Here is a 22,412-nt window from a genome sequence, read left to right as displayed (position 1 = left end):
CACACATATGATGTGTGTATACACACACACACACACACACACACACACACACACACAGTAATTAAAAGAAACAAGTTGTAAACATTATTGGAATGTTAAACTTAAGTGAAAATGGCTTATTTAACCAACCCTTCACTTTTCCTAGGTTAATTTTCTTTCATTTCTGATTTCCCAAAATCATAATGATTTAAGGGTAGGACGTATATCCTACCCCAGCGGTTACCCTCCTGGGAAACAGTGTAAGAAGTAGGAGTGAGCGCAGGAGGCCGTTTGGAGTGCCTGTGAGCTTGACTGTCTTAGGACATGGTCTGTGCTTTCAGACTCTCTGGGCCGCCCAGGGTGTGGGAGACTTGCTGTTTCCAGTTAAAGTCATCCAGCTGGCCTGCTTCCTGGTGCTGAGCATGTGCAAGCTTTATCGCTAGCCTGTCAGTTACACTGGGAATGGGGGAGGTGTGTGTGTCCATATTTGTAGCTATTTCTAAAAGCTCTTTGGAGAGGACAAAGTTATAATCGTCAGAAGCTCTGGCTGAGTGAGGAGGAACATTGGAGCCTCCACAGCTTGTGTTTTCATAGAACTTGACCATTTTCACAGGTTTGCATTCAGTCTCCATTCGTTACCATGGAGCAGATGTGTTTCTGAAAGAATCTGTTTGAATTGTTTTTGTTTTTAAATTATTTTAGGTTGGAGAGAAATGAGTGTTGATAGCCTATTGAGGTCCAGCCTTTGAGGCCAAGGCTGGAGGGAGATGAGTTCTGGGCAGGACTGGGCTATATAGAATTAATCTGCTTCAAAGAATGGAGAGTTGACTAGTTTTCGAGTGAGATAAAAATATTCTGGGAGCGGGAGGGCCAGAGAGATGGCTCAGAGGTTAAGATCACTGCCTGTTCTTCCAAAAGTCCTGAGTTGAATTCCCAGCAACCACATGGTTGCTCACAACCATCTATAATGAGATCTCGTGCCCTCTTCTGGTGTGTAGGCATACATGAAGGCAAAACACTGTGTACTTAATAAATAAATAAATCTTTTAAAAAGAAATATTCTCAAGGGTCGCTGTGTTATCCATGGTTCACCTTTGAGCCAGGAAAGAGGATGGGTTAGTTGGACAGTAATTTAAAATGTAGATTACCTCAGGGAGGCAAAGACAGGCGGATCTCTGAGTTCGAGGCCAGCCTGGTCTACAAACTGAGTCTAGGGAAGCCAAGACTACACAGAGAAACCCTGTCTCGAGAAAACAAAAAAGGAAAACAAATGTAGATTACCTTAAACTCAATGGTTGTTCTGCCTCAGCCTCTCAAGTGCTGAGATGACAAGTGTGAGCCACCATGGCCTTCTGTGATGTCTGAGAATCCCTGATGTTCAGTTATTGATTTTTTTTTTTAAGGAAGAGTTCATTTGCTTTACTAACTTTGTAGGTCACTTACCATCGAGGTAAGTCAGGGCAGGAACTCAGCAGGAGCTAGATGTTTGCTCAGAGTTGTTTGGCGTGGTGGTCCAGTGCAGTACAAGGGCTGCTGGGGTCGCTTGGAGGAGAGAAGAATCTCGGCTGAGGTTGCAGGGGTCTCCAGATCATCCCTCCGTGTCTCAGCAGGTTCATGGTGGTGTGGAGACAAAGGAGGAAGTGGAGAATTTTACAGTTGTTACCTTAACTCTGAAGACTGGACTCAGATTCTGAACCTAGACAGATGGGCACATGTGAGGTCTGCGGTCCACCTTTGTGATGTTTGTGGACTTAGAGTTTCTGTTACTGCTTCTTTCATAGCTGAGCCTTCATGAAGTAGAGTGCTCCGGGTGCCACTCGGAGCTTTTCCATAGTAGGGCAGGGCTTCTGGCCACGTCACCTACCAAGTTCATGTTGGAGACCCACATAGTTGAATTAACAAGAACAAAGTAACAAGACTTGAGAGATGCTTGATTAAGATGCTTAAGAAAGAACACTTGGTGTTCCTGCAGAAGACCTCTGTTCAGTTCCTGTCACCCACATCTTGACTTACAAACTGTCGGGTCTCATTTAGAACTGCCCTGACTGATTCGACACCTCTGATCTCACAGCTGTAGTTGGAAAATGAACAACCTTTGGAATAATTTAAGTTTCAGTGAAATAAAATAAGTGGGTCAGATATTCAAGAATAGTACAAGAAATGGGGCCATGCTGTAACTTAGCCCTGGGAGGCTGAGGCAGGGAATTGAGTTCCAGGCCAGCGTGGTTCATGGTGTGAGACTGCCTCATAAAACTATACACATACACACATGCACACACATGCACACACACACACACACACACACACACACCACACACACAAAGAACAGCACAGCAGCCATGTGTGGTATAAACACCAGTAGTCAGAGCAATGAAGATTTTATTAGGGGATCATCCAAGCCAAGAAGTTTGAAGGTGGCTGGAGCCAACACACCAAGATCCTAGCTAAAAAAAAAAAAAAAACCCAAAACAAACAAACAGACAAACAAAAAACAGGCGTGAGCCAGAAGAGGGTACAAACTATTATGAGAACCTGACCGGACCAGTCCATGTTACTCACGGCACTCAAAAACCCTTGATGTCATCCCATTTGACTACCACATTTTCTCCTGACAGTAGATTTTGGTGGCTATGCTTATGGGATAGATTAAAGGTGCCATGATCTGAAGAGAGAGGGCTTTTCAGTGTCCTCCCTCTATATGAAATGGCTGGACAATAAACCACTGCTTACGACAGGTAGCACTGTTATATGTAGTAAAACATAGAAGTTTGAGTAATAAACTTGGAAGGAATTTTCCCTCACATGTAGCCCTGGCTGTCCTGAAACTTACTCTGTAGACCAGGCTGGTGGAACTCACAGTTTCTGCCTGCCTCTGCCTCCGGAGTGCTGAACTAAAGGCGTGCACCACTGCTGCCTGGCTCCCTCCCATATTTTAAACAGGAAAGCAATGTGCTGTATCAGTGAAAGTCCACATGTCAACAGAGATGTTCTTGAGAGAAATTGATAATTCTGCTAAAGTACCCATGCTTTCCTGAATTAGTGGACTAAATGGTGGTTTCTTCTTTAGTAGATGGTGCACTGCTCTACAATACAGATTAAAGCTGAATGGGGTGGACAGATGGTTCAGAGGTTAAGAACGCGGTTTTCCACAGGCCTGGGGGTTGAGTCCCAGCACCCACATGGCAGCTCACAGTCATTCATAACTCCAGTTTTCCTGGTCAAGGGCACCAGACACTCATGTGTTACCTAGGCATACATGCAGAGAAAACACTGATAACATATATTATACTTTAAAATAAAACTACCCTTTTATAGTGTAAACTAAATTTATTACATTCTGCTTTACTTGCATGTTTGTTTGAGTAGTTTTATCTTCCATGAGATAGACTCTGTTGTGAGCAGACGTCTGCCCCGGTGAACTTGTTGGTAGCACTGTCATCACCTGATGTAGGAACTGTAGTTGAGAAAATGGGCAGGATGGTATGTGTCAACTTAGAAGGAGATGCTACATTCACCGTATACTGTCAGGATTTACCAGTGTCTTTGTTTTTTTTTTTATTTCTTTTAAATTTTATTTTATATCCATTGGTGTGAGGGTGTCAAATCCCCTGGAATTGGAGTTATAGACAGTTGTAGCTGCCATGTGGGTGCTGGGAATTGAACCCAGCCAGTGTTCTTAACTGCTAAACCATCTCTCCAGCCCCTACCAATGTCTTCGTAAACAGATGTATTAACTGTCAATCTCCATAATTTTTTGGACTGTTAGTTTTAGTAAAAAAGTATCATGTTAATTTTATATGCTATTTGATTTTGATATTCCTTTATCTTTATTTTACAATAAACCAATGAGTATGTTAAATATATTAAGAATTATTTGTAGAAGTTAAATTTTTTTTTTCTCCCTCGAGATAGGGTTTCTCAATGTAGCCTTCTCTGTCCTGGCCTTGCGTTGTAGGCCTGGCTGGCCTTGCACTCAAAGATCCACCTGCTTCTGCCTCCCAGAGTGCTGCGATTACAGGTTTGCACCACCACACGGGTTAAACTGTTTTTCTTTTGGTTTTGCTTTTGTTTTTTTGAGACAGGGTTTCTCTGTGTAGCCTTGGCTGTCCTGGGCTTGCTCTTTAGACCAGGCTGGCCTCAAACTCAGAGATCATGTGCCACCTCATCTGGCTTTGGCTTTATTTATGTATTTATTTATTTATTTATTTATTTATTGAGACAGGGTCTTACTACATGGCCTTGGCTAGCGTGGAGGTAGAAATGTAGACAAGGCTGGTTTTGAACTCAGAGATCTGCTTGCCACTGCCTTCTGAGAGCTAGGATTAAAGGTCTGCATCACCATACCCAGTTGAAATTTTCTTTTATGTATATTTGCTAATATGTATGTATGTGGAACACATGTGTGCCCTGTGCCTGTGGAGACCGGAAGTAGGTGCTGGAGTTAAAGATAGTTGTTAGCCACCATGTGGGTGCTATGAACTGAACCTTCATCCTCTGGAGAACACCCAGTACTGTTAACTGCTGAACCTTCTTTCCAGTCCCTGTAGAACTCACTCTGCCTGCCTCTCTCCCAGATACTGGGATTAAAGGCATGTGCTGCCACCACCATGGGCCTGTAGTTTTTTTTTTTTTTTTTAAATAGAGCATAACTTTTGTCCAGGTGGACTAGTAGAGTGTGGTGAGTGGTGTCTGGGCATTAACTATACCACCTGAGGCTGTTGTCCTTGCGTCTCAGATGGGAAAGCAAGAGTGAGCTCAGAGCAGTACTGCAAGGTAGTGCCGCACGCGGTTAATCCCAGCCAGGGTTACACAGAGAAACTCTGTCTTGAGGCCTCCCCCTGCACCACCACCAAAAAAAAAGGTGGAAGTCCTTTGCGTACGCTGCTTAGGTTAGTAACTGGGCTGGCTCATGATGGAAAGAAATGTATACTGTTGGGGTTTTATCTCTAGTTTAAGAAAACTAGGTATTTTGGGATATTGAGTTTTCATGTATTCATCTGATTACAATACATAGGGATGTAAAAACTAGATTTAGTTTTTTCTTATAATGTTTATTCCTTTTTAAACTTTAAGACTGATGATGGCTGTGGTTGTTTCATTTCAGCATTTAGGAGGCTGAGGTTGGCAAATTTCTGAGTTCAGCATTTGGCAGTGAGACTCTTAGGGATGCTGAAGTGATGTTGTGGTTAGTTGCTTAGCAAAGTGAGTCAATGTCTTTCAAGCTCTTGTGATTGGTTGACTGACTTGTGGTATTGTTTTACAGGTTGAATCGACCAAAGCGATGGTTATGGAGAAGCCTAGTCCCCTGCTGGTCGGGCGGGAGTTTGTGCGACAGTACTACACCCTGCTGAACCAGGCCCCAGACATGCTGCACAGGTGTGCTCTTGTGTGCCAAGGAGGGGTGTTGTGGGGTGCTCTGCACATAAGCACCTATAACTAGAGGGTTAGAAATGGATGGACCATGTTATGTAGCTCTGGCCTGGCCTGGCCTGGAACTCAGAGATCTGCTACCTCCGCCTTGCTGGGATAAAGGTGTCCATCGTGCCCAGCTCTCACAGATTGACTTTGTTAGTGAGGTGGCTTGAATCTGGCATTCTTACAATGTTGCAGTATATAAAACTATCAGGCCTTAGGATAATTTTGCACAGAAGTTATAAGGTGTATTTGCTGGGCCAAAGCACTATGTTGCCTTTATTTTTTTATTTTTTTGAGGTTTATGTTTCCAGAGCAGTTTCTGCTTCTCTTGACAACTTCATGGTGAAGCCTCCCAGAGCTGCCTTCGTCTGGTAGAAGTTGATGCTCAGAGGGTTTAAAACTCAGCGGAGTCATTCTGAGCAGCAGAAAGGAAGGGTCTCTGCACGTTTTAACTCTTCTTCCTTTTTCTTCGTTTTTGCTGGGTTTTATGTCAGTTTTTTCTCCTGCCTTGGAAGCTAGTTAAGTTTATGGTGTCAGAATCTGCATCAGCACAGACCGAAGCTGGAGCTGTGAGACCCCACGCGCCTGTCTCGCTGGTGCTGTTACAGCCTAACACTTTCTTTTCCTGCATTTCCATTCCTGTCAAGGGTGTGGAGGAGAGAGCAGAGCTGCTGAAGCGAGTCCCTTTAATAGCTTGAAAAGTACAAGGTGCCACTCGCATTGGCGCACGCCTTTAATCCCAGCACTCAGGAGGCAGAGGCAAGCATATCTCAGAGTTTGAGGCCAGCCTGCTCTACAGAGTTCCAGGGCAGCCAGAGCTACATAGAGAAGCCGTGTCTCCAAAAACAGAAAAAGGTAGCAAGTTAGTGTCCTTTGGGGCTCAGGTAGATGGAAGCAGGACACACACAGCAGCAGCAGTATGGACTCATTTATTTTAGGGTTTATTGGGATGGCTTCAGATGTCTTCAGTGATCTGTGGTTAGTATTTTGCTGTACATCTCTCTGTCCTTTTAATGAGAAGAGGGTACAGAGAGGGAGAGCTGGAGGGATTGAGGTTCGTAGCAGCTGTGCACAGGACAACTGCCCACTGCCTTCTAGGTGGAAGGCACAGACTCTCCAGGTCCATGACAGGGCAGCTGTCCTCAGCGGAAACAGGAGCTTGACTTTGATTTTAAGTGCCTGGCTTTGCTGCCAAACTCCAAGGTCCTTCCCAACACGATCATCCTACCCTGAAACCTGGAAGTCGGGACTTGACAACCACACACATGGTCATGCCTCATTGACTGAGACTGTTCCCACTCGGGCGTGTGCAATGGACTTGTCGTGCACAAGCACAAGCAGAGTCCCTGCTGTGAGTCTGCCAGTGAGGTGGATAGGTACCAAGCCTGAACACTAAGTACCTGCTCTTCGGGTCCTTGAAGATGAGAAGTAAATTGCCTTCTCTTGTACAGATTTTATGGAAAGAATTCTTCCTATGCCCACGGGGGCTTGGATTCCAACGGGAAGCCAGCAGATGCAGTCTACGGGCAGAAGGTAGGTGCTGTGGGCCCGCAGCAGCAAAGGAGGTAGCTTCCTGCCTACCGGTGCCTGGGGCCGAGTCCTGTGTAATTCCTTGGTTTGCTGAAATGCCTGTATGTTGCCACATTATATTTTCTGTGTTAGATAGCTGGCTTCAGCATAAGAATGTCATTTCTAAGTTAAAATTCAAGACAATTATTTGATTATTGTGTTGTTTGAGGCATGACTTTGATGTGTTCTCGCTGTTGTGGAACTTGCTGTGTCTCTGGCCATCCTCCTGCTTCGGTTTCTCAAGTGCATGGACTGCACATACATGTGGCACGACAGTTTTGTTTATTTCTTGTTTTATAGTTAGCTTTTCTTTTTTAAAAATGGTTTATTTATTTTATGTGCATTGGTGTTTTGTCTCTATGTATGTCTGTGTGAGAGAGGTAGATCCCCTGGAACTGGAGTAATAGATACTTGTGAGCTGCCATGTGGGTGGGTGCTGAGATTGAATTTGGGTCCTCCGGAAGAGCAGCCAGTACTCATAACTAGAGCACACACAGTTAGCTGGGCTATATTATAATAGTAATGTATGCATTCTCTTTATCTGTTGTTGGGAATTTATTTTTTAATTCTTTCAAAGATATACTTATTTTTTATGTATTGCGGCCACGTATGTCTGTGGGTCATGTGCATGCCTAGTGTCTGAGGAGGCCAGAAGGGTGCTTTGGAGTCCCAGGACTGGACTTACAGTGCTTACACTGCTGTGTGGATTCTGGGAGCTGAGCACAGGTCCTGCAAGAGCCGCAAGAGCTCTTAAGTTGGAGCCTTCTGTCTCTCCAGCTTGGAAGTGTTTACATTTATTGGTTTTTGGGTGAGTGTGACTGTCATGGTATGCATGTGGAGGTCAAGGAACACCTTGTCAGGAACTCTGGCTTCCACCCTGTAGGTCCTAGAGGTCACACTTGCATCTTCAGGCCCCGCAGCAAAGTGCCCTGACCTGCTGAGCCACCTCACTGGCCTTGGATTGATTTCTTTTCTAACTCGATGTTGTGTAGGTTTTGTGTTACATAATTTTCTCATTGCTGAGACAAATACCTAAGAAAAGCAACTAAGGCAGGAAGGGGCATTCAGGGCCACGGTTTGAGGGTGTATGTAGTCCATGGTGGAAAGGTGTGGTGGCAGGAGCATGAAGCGAGTGCTGGTGCTCAGTCCCTGCTTTCTGCTGTACAGGCCCCTAGCCTGGGGAATGGATGGGTCTTAATACCACAGTTTCTAGGTCTAGAACCCCGCTCTCAGGCATGCCCATGGCTGCCTAGGTGACTCTTGGTCCTGTCAGGCTGACGGGAGATGAGCTGGCGTGGACCTAACAGGTTTCTGCTCTTCGGTGTGCTTGTTGTATTGTGCTTCAGATTGCTTTGAGACTGCTCAGTGACTGCTTGCAGGAGGAGCCAGAGGATCTGCCAGGGTCTGTTCTTGGTGCTGGCACCTGCTGTTTCAGTTTCTGAACTGGTGAGTTCCCAGGGGATTGACTCTTGCCTCCATTTCTCAGGAAATCCACAGAAAAGTGATGTCACAAAACTTCACCAACTGCCACACCAAGATCCGCCACGTGGATGCTCATGCCACTCTGAATGATGGGGTGGTGGTCCAAGTGATGGGGCTGCTGTCCAACAACAACCAGGCTCTGCGGAGGTTCATGCAGACCTTCGTCCTTGCTCCTGAGGTATGTTGCATCATGGCTGTCGGCTCTGTAGTGAGGGAGCCCTTACAGACTAAAAGCTGTGTGTAGTCTCTACATTCCTGGCAGCCAGTGGTTGTAGGAATGTCTACAGGGCCAGAGCTGCTTTGTCCTGTGCTGGAGCTGTGGTGTCTTCCCTGGCCCAGGGAGACGTTTTTGGGAGGTGTCTCCATCTAACCCATTCAGCTGGCATCTCCTAAGGATGGGGACTTTTGTCTCATAATCATCCTGTTGTTATCACATTCAGGGAATACCTTTCAGTATAACTCACTCAATAATCCATATTTAAGTTTCAGAAAATATGCCAGTATTGTGTATGCATAGTAGTTTGTTTTCCTGATGCAAGATTCTGTGTGTAACTATCCATTGTGTCCTGGTTGGCATTGGCAGTTCTGAAGAGCACAGTCACATGTTCACACTTCATGTGTTTTTCTTCTACTCATCATTTAGTGGCCATGATGCCACTTAGTGACTCTGGTTTCCCTAGGTAATGTGTATGTACAGGTCTTGCCATTGCGTAGTCAGGTTGTTTTTATATCTGGTTTGTAAATTGTGACCAGTCTTTGGATTCTGTATGGATGTGCTACTGTTTACCAGAGTTTTGTATGCTGTCATTTGAGGATCTTGGCTGAATGGAAGGGTGGCAGGTGGGAATGTCTGATCTCATCCTCCACCCCATCATTCATTCATTTCTAGTATATTTAATGAGTTATGATTCGCTAATAACTGCTTAGCATAACCCTTATGTCCCGGACTTAGTCAGTGGGAACTTTTCGTGCTGAATGAGTGTTTTCTGTAGCATTCATCTGAAAAATACTACTTAGGATAGTAAAATTACTATCCCTATTTTAAAAAAATAATCCCTTTGGATGTTTTTGTTTTGAGATAGGACCTCATTATGTGGCTCAGGTTGTCCTGGACATCACAGTGATCCTCCTGTCTCAGCTTCCCAGATGCAAGGATTGCAGGGATCAAAGTCAAGATTTTTGAAGGAAGATTTACATTAGACTATAAAATACTTGCCAGCCATGATGGTGTATACATGTAATTCCAACTTTCATATATATATTTTTGTTTTATGTGTGTCCGTGTTTTGTTTGCATGCACATAGTGTCCTTAGAGGGCAGTGGGTTCCCTGGAACTGGAGTTACAGGTGGTTGTAAGCTGCCATGTGGGTGCTGGGAATTGAGCATGGGTACCCTGCAAAAGTAGCCAGTACTCTAAACCACGGAGCCCAGTAATTGCATCTTTTGAGGAGCTTATCAGAAGGTTTGCGGGCTTGAGGCCAGCCCACAGTAAACCAAGAGATGATGACTCAAAGAAGGAAGAAGAAAGACTTGATGACTTAAAAGAGGAAGAGGAAGAAGAAAAGAAATGGCTTGATGACTTTTCCATGTGGGGAGGATTTTACAGCCTATATTGCTAATAACAGGCTTATCACAGTTCCCTTTTGTCTTTCAAGGGAAGCATTTATCTCCCTTAAGAAAATTTATTGTTAAGAGCACTGGCTGCTCTTCTTGAGGTACTGAGTTCAATTCTCAGCAACCACACAGTGGCTAGGACCATCTATGAGATCTGGTCCCTCCTCTGTTGTGCAGGTGTACATGGAGACAGAGCATGGTATACATAATAAATAAACTTTAAAAAGAGAGAAAATGTATTGTTGCATAAACCATTTCAATATAGAAAGCATTACAGTATGCTTTGGTTTCCCATTTTTTGTGGATGAGGGAACAGGTTTAAAAATTGAACAGCCATAAGTGAGATGATAGTATTTGGGCTCACGCATGTGTAAACCACAAGAGAAATCTTTTAGTTATGCCACCATGAGCACTTGGATTCATATTATTTTTTAAGAGATTTAAAAAAATGGTTTTATTTATTTATTTAGTATACAATGTTCTGTCTGCATGTAACACCTACAGGCCAGAAGAGGGCACCAGATCTCATTATAGATGGTTGTGAACCATCATGCAGTTGCTGGGAATTGAGCTCAGGACCTTTGGAAGAATAGCCAGTGCTCTTAACCTCTGAGCCATCTCTCCAGACCTTGAGTCACATTCTTACATAAGAGTTAGGGCATTTTTAAAGACCCGCTAGAGCCTTTAATCCCAGCATTTGAGAGGCAGAGGCAGGTGGATCTCTGTGAATTCCAGGTCAGCCTGGTCTACAAAGAGAGTCCAGGACAGGCAAGGCTACACAGAGAAACCCTGTCTTGAAAAACCAAAAAAAACCAAAACAAACAAACAAACAAACAAACAAACAAAACCTTAAAACCAAAACCTCTGCTTGGAGATGAAACTGCATATAATGCCTTTAAATAGTTGTCTTTGGCATCCTGTGAAAGAGTTTTACCTATTTTTGTTGTTCTTTCTTTTGTCCGTCTGTCTACCCACCTTCCCTTCCTTCCTTTTGTCTATCTGATGCCCATCTGGTGGTAAGGATGATTATTTTAACTGTATCTCCTTGGTTCTTCACAACTGTACAAGCAGGATTTCACACAGTAGGGTGTCCAGTCTTGCATGGATGACATCGGCTGTCATGAGTGCTGTTGGCGGTTAGCACTTTGCTCTTCCCTTAGTGGTTATCAGAAGCCAAGCCCTGTTGAGAGACAGAAGTCTTTCTAGACCTTGCCGGATGTCTTGCTGGGGGCAAAATCTCCCATAGCTGATAACTCTTGGTGTAGTGACCTTTTTTTTCTACAGGAAGGAAGGGCTTGCTTTCCTTTGTTTTGAGGGTACAGTCCACCAGAACAGGCGGTGAGCACGTGAGGCAGCAGGAACCAGGACCCAGAGAGAGGAATGCTTGTGATTCGTTGTTTTTAAGTCTGAATAACTGAAAACTTGTTGCTGACTTTGCAGGGCTCTGTTGCCAACAAATTTTATGTTCATAACGACATCTTCAGATACCAAGATGAGGTCTTTGGTGGCTTTGTCACGGAGCCGCAGGAGGGTGGTAAGTGTGAAACTGTAGACATGGCTACTTTTGTGGGATTTGAAAGCGGTATCAGACTGACTTAGGAGAATGTTTCTTTCTTTCTTTTTTTTTTTGATTTATTTATTTTATTTATTGCATATGAGTGCTTTATCTGCAGAAGAGGGTATCAGATTACATTATAGATGGTTGTAAGCCACCATGTGGTTGCTGGGAATTGAACTCAGGACCTCTGGAAGAGCAGGTGGCACTCTTAACCACTGAGCCATCTCTCCAGCCCCCAAGAATGTTTCTTGTTACACTGTATTTTATGAATTATCAGTGCATGAAAGGTCTGCAGGGATTCCCCTAGGTAATGTGAATGGTCGGGCACTGGCGTGCCTGTGAGGGGTGGTGAATGCCAGGCAGTCCTTCCTCTAGGGAACCCCAGTTCTGTAGGATGGACATTAGAAGTGCCTGTCTTTGCTCTGCAGGGAATGCTGTTCTAAAGCTTTGTGCTGCTGAAAGGGTAGAGGACGGCTAGAAGAAAGGGCAGACTGGAGTGCAGAGTCAGACCTGTGGAGAGTAGTCTCCACGTGGGTTTTGCTTTTTTTTTTTGTCTATTGGCTTTGCTCTGCAGTGTTCCTCACAAAGTCTGATGTTTTCTTCATGAGAAGGAATTTTGCATCAGCCTTTTATAGTTAGCTGCCTCCCTAGGAGAGAGGAGTCAGTTTTGTTTTGTTGTTTTGTTTTTTTGAGCCAGTGTTTCTCTCTGTGTAGCCTTGGCTATCCTGGACTTGATTTGTATATCAGGCTAGCTTCTAACTTACAGAGATCCACCTGCCTCTGCCTCCGGGGTGCTGAGGTTAAAGGCGTGCACCACCACACCTGGCTGGGAGTCACTTTTGAGGGAGTCCCAGCTTTTCTCTGGGTTGTAGGCCCAGGGAGGAGTATTCTAATGAGAACCCTGTGACCACAGTAGTGTGGCCGGGACTGAAGTCACAAGCCAGCCTGTGCTCTAGCCTGCCGCAAGTTCACTTGGCTGTGTGAGTGCTTTCCAGGCTGGCCTTTGTAATAACATAGGTGTTCTGTTCTCTCTCCACTCTGTATATGTGGTTTTTCTCAGCGAAGACAGATGTGAGGCTGGTGAGCCCAGAGCAGCGTGTAGCCCCGCAGTCCCACCCCAGAGTCAGAGCAATTACGAATCCTGTGGCAGACATCCCGGTTTTTCTCTCTGTTGCTGTGATGAAGTAGCCCAACTTTAGGAAGGAAGGTTTTGTTTTTGCTCACAGTTTAAGGGGATGAAGTCTGCCATGGTGGGGAGGCATGATGACAGGCAGGCAAGGCATGGTAGCAGGAACAGAAAGCAGAGAGCCTTTTCGTTTTTAAGGACTCTGTGTTCTTAGTTAAAATGTTTAATTTTTCCCTCAAAGTCTGTGCTATGTGCCATGACTTTACCAAATTGCCCTGTTTTCTTTTCTGTGATTTTCTTTGTATCTGTAATAGAACCTGTAATTTAAAGAACTTGTGGATGTAGAGCAATTATAGTTATTTTACACCTCTTCCTCTCAGAATCTGAGGAAGAAGTAGAAGAACCTGAAGAGAGACAGCAGACACCAGAGGTGGTGCCTGATGATTCTGGAACTTTCTATGATCAGACTGTCAGGTAAGGAAACTTCACATGTTCAGGCTTTCAACAAATACTTGGATTGTGCTGGAGAGAGACTAATTTGAGGAGGTGAGCGAGGTCTGGTTCTCTGTCCAGTGGATAGGGCCTTGGCAAGTGTCCACCAGGTTCCGGGTTTGATCTGCAGTGCTGCGTAAGGCAGGTGTGGGGACAAGCCTGTAGCCCAGTGTCCCAGAAGCCAGGAGGAGAGGACTGTTGTGAGTTTGAGCATGGTGTGTGTGTGCTCTAGAATGGGACTGTCTCCAAAGAGGCAAAACAATGCTAATTTTCTAGGAAAATATTTTAATGTGTTATTTCCGACTAAGTAGCAATATGCAACTTGTTTGCTTTTATAGGATGTACTATAAAAACTATTTAATGGGGACTGGAGAGATGGCTCAGTAGTTAAGAGCCTAACCCTGTCTGCTCTTCCAGAGGTCCTGAGTTCAATTCCCAGCAACCACATGGTGGCTCACAACCATCTGTAATGTGATCTGATGCCCTCTTCCAGACTGCAAGTGTACATGCAGGCATAGCAGTGTATACATAATAATGAATATTTAAAAAAAAAAAAACCTAATGTTTATGAGTTACTTTTCTGATTCAAGTCAATTATTTTGGAGAAAGGCTCTCAACTGTGTAGCTGAGGCTAGCCTAGATCTACCTGTGTTCCAGCTCTTCCACATGTTGGGATTATAGACACATAAATAAACTCTTCTGATATATGTATATTCAGACCCATAAGCTAAGTAATAATGAAAAATTTCTTAGCCCAGTACAGCATGAGACTCAGAGAAAGCTGAGTGGCAGAGGCTGACCTGAGACTATCCCTGGGACTCCGAGATGGAAGGAGAGAATTGATTCCTTCAAGTCCTCCTCTGACCGTTACATGTGTGCCCTCCTCCCCACAATAAGTAAATGCAATACTTTTTTTTTTTTTTTTGGTTTTTCAAGACAGGGTCTCTCTGTGTTAGCCTTGGCTGTCCTTGACTCAATTTGTAGACCAGGCTGGCTACAACCTGGTGGCCTCGAACTCACAGCGATCCGCCCACCTCTGCCTCCCGAGTGCTGGGATTAAAGGCGTGCGCCACCACGCCCGGCTAAATGCAATACATTTTAAGGCTGTCCTAGGGAAGGGGGTGACCACTCAGCTGGTATAAGGGCACTGGTTGCTCTTGCAGAAAACTTGAGTTTAATTTTCACTACCTGCGTGGTGGCCTAGAACTTCTTTTTAACTTGAGTTGTAGGAATAGGATGTGGTTTTCTGGCCTCTGAAGGCTTTGGCATTCTTTTGGTGCACCTGTGTACACTTAGGAATGAACACACACACACACACACACACACACACACACACACACACACACACACACATATTTTTAAAAGGACGGTTTTGGGTTACATGAAAAAAAAAACCCGATGTGTAAAAGTATTTTTTCATGACCTCAAACAATGAATATGGTGTTGTCTTAGGTTTTTTTTTTTTTTTTAAATGTTTTTGATGGGCCAGAAATATGCACTGTTGACATGGATGTTCCATGTGTCACTACTCAGTGCTTAAAGCTCCTTTCAAATGTTATCAAGGTGTGCTCATACCTGTTCACTCTGTGCTCGAGTGAAGAAAGTGTTTTACTACAGACCTACAGACCTACAGACCTACAGACCTACTACAGGTCAGGTACCAGGAGGAAAACATGGCCAGGGACAGTGCGCCCGCAGCTTGTGTGGAAACAGAACCGTTGTTCTGAGTTAGTTGTAACTGATGTCTTCTCTCCCAGAACTACTTGTGTGTGATTTTTGTTAAATAAAAGTTTATTTAATCTATGTATTATACGTATTTAGGTGTTTTGTCTACATGTACTTCTACACATCACGGGAGGACATTGGATCACTTGATAGTTAGCTCTCATGTGGTTGTGAGAATTGAACTCAGTACCTCAGGAAGAGCAGTCAGTGCTCTTAACCACTGAGCCACCTCCAGCCCTGTTGTGTGGGTTTCTCTGTTTTTAGCCAGGCTGGCCTTAAACTCACAGCCATCCATCTGCCTCTGCCTCCTGAGTGCTCAGAGTCTGCCACTACCACCTGGCAACATTCTGTATTTTCATGGGGACTGTTTGTGTGGCTAAAGCCACAGATATAACATCTGTTATCTTGGGTATTTTGAGATTGGCTGGCCCCACTAGCCTTGCTGGGCCTGTGCTAGCCCTGAGAGCTCAGAGAGCATCTTTCTCCTGCCTGTTCAATACAAGGGTGCTGTGATACATATACATAAACTGCGCAGTAGTAACTGAACGAGAACCACTGGATTCTGTTTTGACCCTTACGTTCATCAGAATTTAGCAAACAAGCTCTTGTCCTGAGAGCTGTCTCTGGAGTCATTGGATAGCTCAAAGTGTCTGGGTGATTCCTAGAAACAGTCAACCATTTCTTGAATTCTGTGACAGCAATGACTTGGAGGAACATTTAGAGGAGCCTGTTGTAGAGCCGGAGCCGGAACCAGAGCCGGAGCAGGAGCTGGAACCTGTGCCCGACATCCAGGAGGACAAGCCTGAGCCTGCACTGGAGGAAGCTGCTCCTGAGGACGTGCAGAAGAGCGCTTCCCCCGCCCCGGCAGACGTAGCCCCAGCACAGGAGGACTTGAGGGTATGGCTTGTGGCTTAGCACTATATTTCTGTTTCTTGATGCGGTGCTAACGATTAGTCCCAGGCCATGAGTGGGTGTGCATGTGCCAGGCGTTGGCTGCTACAGGGCTCTTTCTGCTTTGAGACTGATTCACTTGTTGTCATGCCTGATTTATAAGGCACTGGGGACTAAACCCAGGACTTTGTGTGAAGCTGCTAATAGAGCCACATTCCCACTCTCTGGTGGTTTGTTTGTTCATTTATTTATTGTTTTTGTTACTTGATTCCTTGCTTCTCTGTGTAGTGTTGGCTATTCTAGAACTGCTCTGTAGACGAGGCTGGCCTTGAACTCAGGAATCCACCTGTTTATGCCTTCCAAGGGCTGGAATTAAAGGCATATGCCACCACCACTTGGTCTTTTGCTAGTTTATTTTTATTTTATGTTATTTTAGGACTTATATTTTTATTACGTATAAATGTTCTGCCTGCATGTGTGCCTTCCTGCCAGAAGAAGGGACCAGATCTTGTTATAGATGATTATGAGCCATCATGTGGTTGCTTGGAATTGAACTCATGACCTTTGGAAGAGCAGCCAGTGCTCTTAACTTCTGAGCCATCTCTCCAGCCCACTAGTTTATATTTTTAAAATCTGTTTTCTCCATTATAATTACTTGGTTTTCTTTGAGATGGTCTCACTGTGTAGACCAGGCTGGCCTATTGTGCTTATATGGTTGGCTGCCTCCAAGACATTTTTAGTACTCAGTTTGTGATCTAGCAGATGCTAGTCGACTCTCCTGCCTGTGAGCAATGCAGAGGTGTGTGGGAGGCAGAAGTGAATGGCTCTATGTTAAGACCTCTGATGTGTCCTGCTCTTCCCTAGACATTTTCTTGGGCATCTGTGACTAGTAAGAACCTTCCTCCCAGTGGGGCTGTTCCAGTGACGGGGACACCACCTCATGTGGTCAAAGTGCCACCTTCACAGGTAAGGATCTCAGTCTAGGACTTGGAGCAGATTTAGCTATGCTTTGGAAGTGACACCCAGCAGGGTTAGGGATTGGGGTGGGGGGAGCCAGCCTGGAGGAGGAGAGACTAGAAGCTGTTCACTGGAGCGGCCTCCTCGAGGACTCTGCAGACTGCTAATAGAGTAGCACTTGCCAGAAAGCAGGGGCGTTTTGGTATGTGTGAGGTTTTCTTTCTATGAGGTGTGCATGCAGGTCACTGTGTGTATGTAGAAGCCAGAGGCCAACTTCAGGCCTTGTTCCTTGGGAGCTGTGCACTTTGCTCTTTTGAGACAAGGTCTCCGTTGATTTGGAGCTTGCAGATTAAGTGTGATTGGCTCGCCAGTAAGCCTTAGGAGGCTGCCTGTCTTCACCTCCTCGGAGCCAGAATTGCTATTTTCTAGCTTAATGATTTTGTTTAAGAAAATTAACAGGAGGTGGGAGAGAGAGCTCAGCAGTTAAGAGCATTTGCTGCTCTTGCACGGGGCTGGGATTCCATTCCCAGCTTCCACCTGGTAGCTCACAACTGTCTGTGAACTCCTAGGTGATCCAGTGTCCTTTTCTGGCCGCACAGAGGATGCATGCATTTGGTACACAGACACTCACACAGGAACGTATAATTTTAAAATATTTTATTTTTATTGTATCGGTATAGATATTTTTGCCTGCAAGTTTGTTTGTGCATCATGTGCCTGTCTGACTAGCTAACAGCTATGAGCACCCACCATGTGGATGCTGGGAATCAAACTTGGGTCCTCAGGAAGAGCTACCAGTGTGCTCTTACCACTGTACCATTTCTCCTGCCCTACACAAACACACACACATACACACACTCACATTTTTAAGTTTTAAAAAAATGTGTGTGAGGGGGTATGGCTGGATTAATGAATGGTTCGGTGTTAAGAACTCTACTGCTCTTACAGAGCATCCAGAACCTACACCGTGGCTTACAACCGTATAACTACTCCAGTTCCAGGGGATCCAATGCTTTATAACAAAGGCTACACGTGGTGTACTGATGCATGCGAGCAAACCACTTACACACATAGGGTGAAAAATAACTGGTGAGCTGGTGGGATGGCACCTGCTACCAAGCCTGACAACCTGGGGTAGTTATGTGGGAACCCTGTGTCCGTGTGTGTGTGTGTGTGTGTGTGTGTGTGTGTGTGTCAGTGACAAGCACGTGTGCACATGCGCACACACACATGCACACTCATATACACAGAATGTAATTTAAATTTTTATTTATTTTTTTGGTTTTTCAAGACAGGTTTTCTTTATGTAGCCTTGGCTGTCCTGGACTTGCTTTGTAGACCAGGCTGGCCTCGAACTCACAGTGATCCACCTGCCTCTGCCTCCCGAGTGCTGGGATTAAAGGTATGGGCTACCACCGCCTGGCTAATTTTTAAAAATTTAAAAGAAAATTAACATCAGATGAGCTACTTTGGTTTCTCACAAAGGGTAATTAATTTGCAACCTTTTTTAGCCCCGTCCAGAATCGAAGCCTGATTCTCAGATTCCACCGCAAAGGCCTCAGAGGGATCAGCGAGTTCGAGAGCAACGGATCAATATCCCTCCGCAGAGGGGACCCCGGCCAAGTAAGCATTCTGGTGACTTCTCTAGCACTGGGTGGTTCTGAGTGAGAACTTACTCTGGGCGGGTTGGCGCGGTGGAAGGACTTGGTTTTGTGGAGGGAAACTGGTTTGTGAAGAGGGGTCCCTGAGAGTCTGTTTTGTCTCTGCAGTCCGTGAAGCTGGTGAGCCAGGAGATGTGGAACCTCGGCGGATGGTGAGGCACCCTGACAGTCACCAGCTCTTCATCGGGAACTTGCCACATGAGGTTGACAAGTCTGAACTGAAGGATTTTTTCCAAAGTAGGTGCTGTGAGTCTAATGTGGCCCTGAGTTCCTAGGCAGCGCCACCTACTGGAGGCACAAGTGTAGTGTCAGGTCTTCCAGTAACTTAATGGTCTGTTTAGTCCAGTGCATGACTGAACCTTTGCTTCCACAAATAGGGAGTTCTGGGCTGAGCATTCACTCCAAAATAACGATTGACATGATTGGCACTTCCTCTGAGCGTGACGCCAAGTAGAAAATTCCACCTTGACCTCATTGTCATGAGTTGTAGGCATTCTGCAGTGTTGTATAAAATTCCTTTACGGTGGTGTATAAGGAGCATGTAAGACATAATGCATTGTCTTTTAGACTTGAGTCCTTTCTCTAAGTTCCGAAAGCCAAAAACTACATAGCACGTAGTGCATCTAAGTAGCATTTGAGTGACGGCAGAGATGGCTTGGTGGTGCTTTTAACCTCTGAGCCATCTTTCCAGCCATATTTTGCATTTTAATATGACATCTTTGAAATAAAGTGTGCATTTTAAATTTATGGCCCATCTTTGCTTGGTGTAAAACTGAGTGTTGGGCAAGCTGAGTTTCAGCAAAGAAATTATGCGCCCTTTGCTCTTGCAGATTATGGGAACGTGGTAGAGCTGCGCATCAACAGTGGCGGGAAGTTACCCAACTTCGGTTTTGTTGTGTTTGATGATTCTGAGCCTGTTCAGAAAGTCCTTAACAACAGGGTAAGTAAATTTGCATTTCTTTCTTTGTGTGTGTGCTTTAAGATTTATTTTTATTTTATGTGCGTGCTGTTAGCCTACATGTGAGTATGCGTGCCAGGTGTGTGCAGTACCTTCAGAGGTGAGAAGAGCAGGAAACACCCCCTGGAACTGCAGTTAGCTATGTTGGTAACTCCAAGGCTGCTTGAAGCTGTGCTTGCAGGTGACACTTGGGGTGCTCTCTGCTTCTCTTCAACTTGCTGTGCTGAGAAAACTTTGCTGCACTCCCTGCAGTCTTTTGTGTGTATGCGTATGTGGTTCAGCACTAGCTCACCAAGTGTCACTTTCCATTCAGGAAGCCCTATTCAGTCTCTATCTGCTTGTCTCTAGAGTTTTATTTAATTTAGTTTCATGAAGTGTTTACTTGAGAGATACCAGGTATTTTGCCTGAGTGAGAAGTATGTGAGAAGGTTTTATCCCCAAAGCTGTGAAGGTTTTTTTTCCCCCTTTTTAACCTTTTTTTATGTTCGTTGGTGTTTTGCCTGCAAGTATGTCTATGTGAGTGTCAGATCTTGGAGTCATAGACAGGAGCTGCCGGTGGGTGCTGGGGTTTGAATCCTGGTCTGCCTGAAGAACAGTCTGTGCCCCTCACTGCTGAGCCAGCTCCCTGTGAAGGCACCTTTATGTCATTTTGTTTACCTAAAATTTGCTTTAGCTATTAGTGCACTGCGTTACATGCTTCAGGGTTGTTTTAATTGGCTTTTTCCTACTTCCTGCGCAGTTACCCACATATGCTGAGAACTAGTCGGTGGGAAGCTGCCTGCTCCACAGGGTGGCTTTGCTCACTTAAAAAAAACAAAAACAAATCTTTTATTTATTCACTTTGCATCCCTGATCGGAGCCCCTTCCCTCCTTCCTCCCAGTTCCACCCTGCCTTCTTCTTCCCGCACTCCCCCGTCTCTATTCCTCAGAAGAGGGGAGTGGGTCCCCATCCCCCTCCCCCTCCCCGCAGCTCATCAAGTTATGTCAGGACTGAGGGTTTCCTCTTTCCCTGGGGCCTGGCAAGGCAGTCCCATGGGGGGAGTGATCAGATAGCAGGCAACCGGGTCCACATCAGAGACAGCCCTGCTCCCCTTGCTAGAGGAGGCACCTGAAGCCTGAGCTGCCCATCAGCTACATCTGTGTAGGGGGCCTAGGTCCAATCCATGCATGGTCCTTGCTTGGTTGCCTCAGTCTCAGCACGCCCCTCTGAGCCCTGGTTAGTTGGCTCTGTTTGTCTTCTTGTGGAGCTCCTGCCCCCTCCAGGTCCTTTTCTTCCCCCCTTTCCCCCCCACTTTTCCACAAGACTCCCTACCCTTCGCCCAATGATTGGCGGTGAGTCTCAGCATCTGTTTAGAAGCCTCTCAGAGGACAACACAGCTAGGCTCCTGTCTGCAAGCATAGCAGAGCATTGTTGATAGCGTCAGGCTTCGCTCAGTTTTGATAATCATTGTCGGGGGCCAATCTGGTGTCTGCTTTCCTTGGTCCTCACACAGCCCATCATGTTCCGAGGAGCGGTCCGTCTGAATGTGGAGGAGAAGAAGACTCGAGCTGCCAGGGAAGGCGACCGCAGGGATAATCGCCTTCGGGGACCAGGAGGCCCCCGTGGTGGGCCAAGTGGTGGGATGCGAGGCCCTCCGCGGGGAGGCATGGTGCAGAAACCAGGCTTTGGCGTGGGCAGGGGAATTACAACTTCAAGGCAGTGAATTGCTCGGCCCAGATGTCCACACAGCACACAGCCCCGACTCCTGCAGAATGGTGAATTCCTTCAACCAGCCTTTGGTGTCTCGGAGTAGTCTATTATAAACTGCTTGAGTTTGTACAATTTTAATTTCGCTTGTGTTCATGGTGTGTGCTCCCCACCCCTTTCTCCTCCCCTGACCTTTTAGTCCTTCACTTCCAGTTTTCCGGAATGATACTTTAGGAGGAGTAGATTTTTAAAGAAGAGGAGAGACTGACCTTCCTGCTCACGCTGCATCTACTGACTGGAGGTCTAACAGCCATTCCCCAAAGGAGCGTGTCTCGGTTTTCACTGACAATGGATGTTCGTTTGTTGGGAGACACAGGATTTGATAAACATTTTGAAAGCAGGAAAAATCCATATTGTCCATCAAGAGTCACGACTTCTTTCTGGTGTGAAGAAATTGCCTTTTTGGCAACTGCCGCTGGGTCCCTGCTGGTGTGGCTAGCTGAATAAAATGCATTTCCAGAACTTTGTTCTTTTGACATGTGATTACCAAACAGTTCTAAACCTCCGTTTTTACCATTGGATTTTAACTTGTGATGTAGCCTGTCAGTGTCCAGGACACAGCTAAGGACTTGTGTTGAACTGTTAGAGTTTTTTGAGGTAGAGTTTTTCATGTTTTATTTGTATTTGTAAAAAAAAGAAAAAAAAAGAAAAAAGAAAAAGAAAAAAGAAAAAAAGAAAAAAGGAAAAAAGGACAAAAGGACAAAAATCCCCACAAGAAAACAACCCCCCAAATCTGATAACAAAACCAAGCAAAACTGTGCCTTCTATTTATCTGTGATTCCGGTCCTGGCGATTGTTTAAAGAAAGTAATAAAGATTCTAGATTTGTTTTCAGATTCAGAGTATGTGGGGGAACTGTAGAATTTTTTTTGATCACGTGTATGTTGTGTTGACATTGTTCTGCCTTATCCTAAAATCACGCCTCAGACTGGAAGGCTTTTGAGGAAGGTGCTTCTGTGGGGCCTCTGACCTCCGTGGCTGTGTGCCACACTCTACTCTGCTGTCTGTCTGGGCTCCTGACGGGGCCCTAAGAAGGATTTGGCTTGAATATTGGACTTGGCTAATGTGCTCCAGGCTCTGCATTTTTGTTTTTTGTTTTTGTTTTTGTTTTTTTCTTTAAATCATAGCCATATGGTAGATTTTCTATTTTGTTACGGTTCTCTTTTACTGATGGACATGCGGTGGGTGTTTCTTGGAAAAGGCCAATTTTTATTAAAATATTTCTGGAAGAAAACTTCA

General features: G+C 45.2%; 1 protein-coding gene across 1 annotated transcript in view; it reads left to right on the top strand.

The window, feature by feature from the left end:
• The window catches only part of G3BP1 (G3BP stress granule assembly factor 1), a 32,145-nt gene extending 9,733 nt beyond the window's left edge, over positions 1 to 22,412 (top strand). Inside the window, exons 2-12 of the mRNA XM_084763270.1 lie at positions 5,243 to 5,355; positions 6,846 to 6,927; positions 8,450 to 8,623; positions 11,500 to 11,593; positions 13,124 to 13,217; positions 15,659 to 15,857; positions 16,716 to 16,817; positions 18,320 to 18,431; positions 18,578 to 18,706; positions 19,300 to 19,409; positions 20,921 to 22,412. Coding sequence (XP_084619396.1) covers positions 5,261 to 5,355; positions 6,846 to 6,927; positions 8,450 to 8,623; positions 11,500 to 11,593; positions 13,124 to 13,217; positions 15,659 to 15,857; positions 16,716 to 16,817; positions 18,320 to 18,431; positions 18,578 to 18,706; positions 19,300 to 19,409; positions 20,921 to 21,130 — 1,401 coding nt within the window. The 5' untranslated portion in view covers positions 5,243 to 5,260 and the 3' untranslated portion in view covers positions 21,131 to 22,412. The remainder of the gene's footprint in view (positions 1 to 5,242; positions 5,356 to 6,845; positions 6,928 to 8,449; positions 8,624 to 11,499; positions 11,594 to 13,123; positions 13,218 to 15,658; positions 15,858 to 16,715; positions 16,818 to 18,319; positions 18,432 to 18,577; positions 18,707 to 19,299; positions 19,410 to 20,920) is intronic.

This window comes from Acomys minous (assembly GCF_964271855.1).
Source record: "Acomys minous genome assembly, chromosome: 16".
NCBI classification, from domain to species: Eukaryota; Metazoa; Chordata; class Mammalia; order Rodentia; family Muridae; genus Acomys; species Acomys minous.
This window is presented reverse-complemented; position numbering and strand designations above follow the sequence as displayed.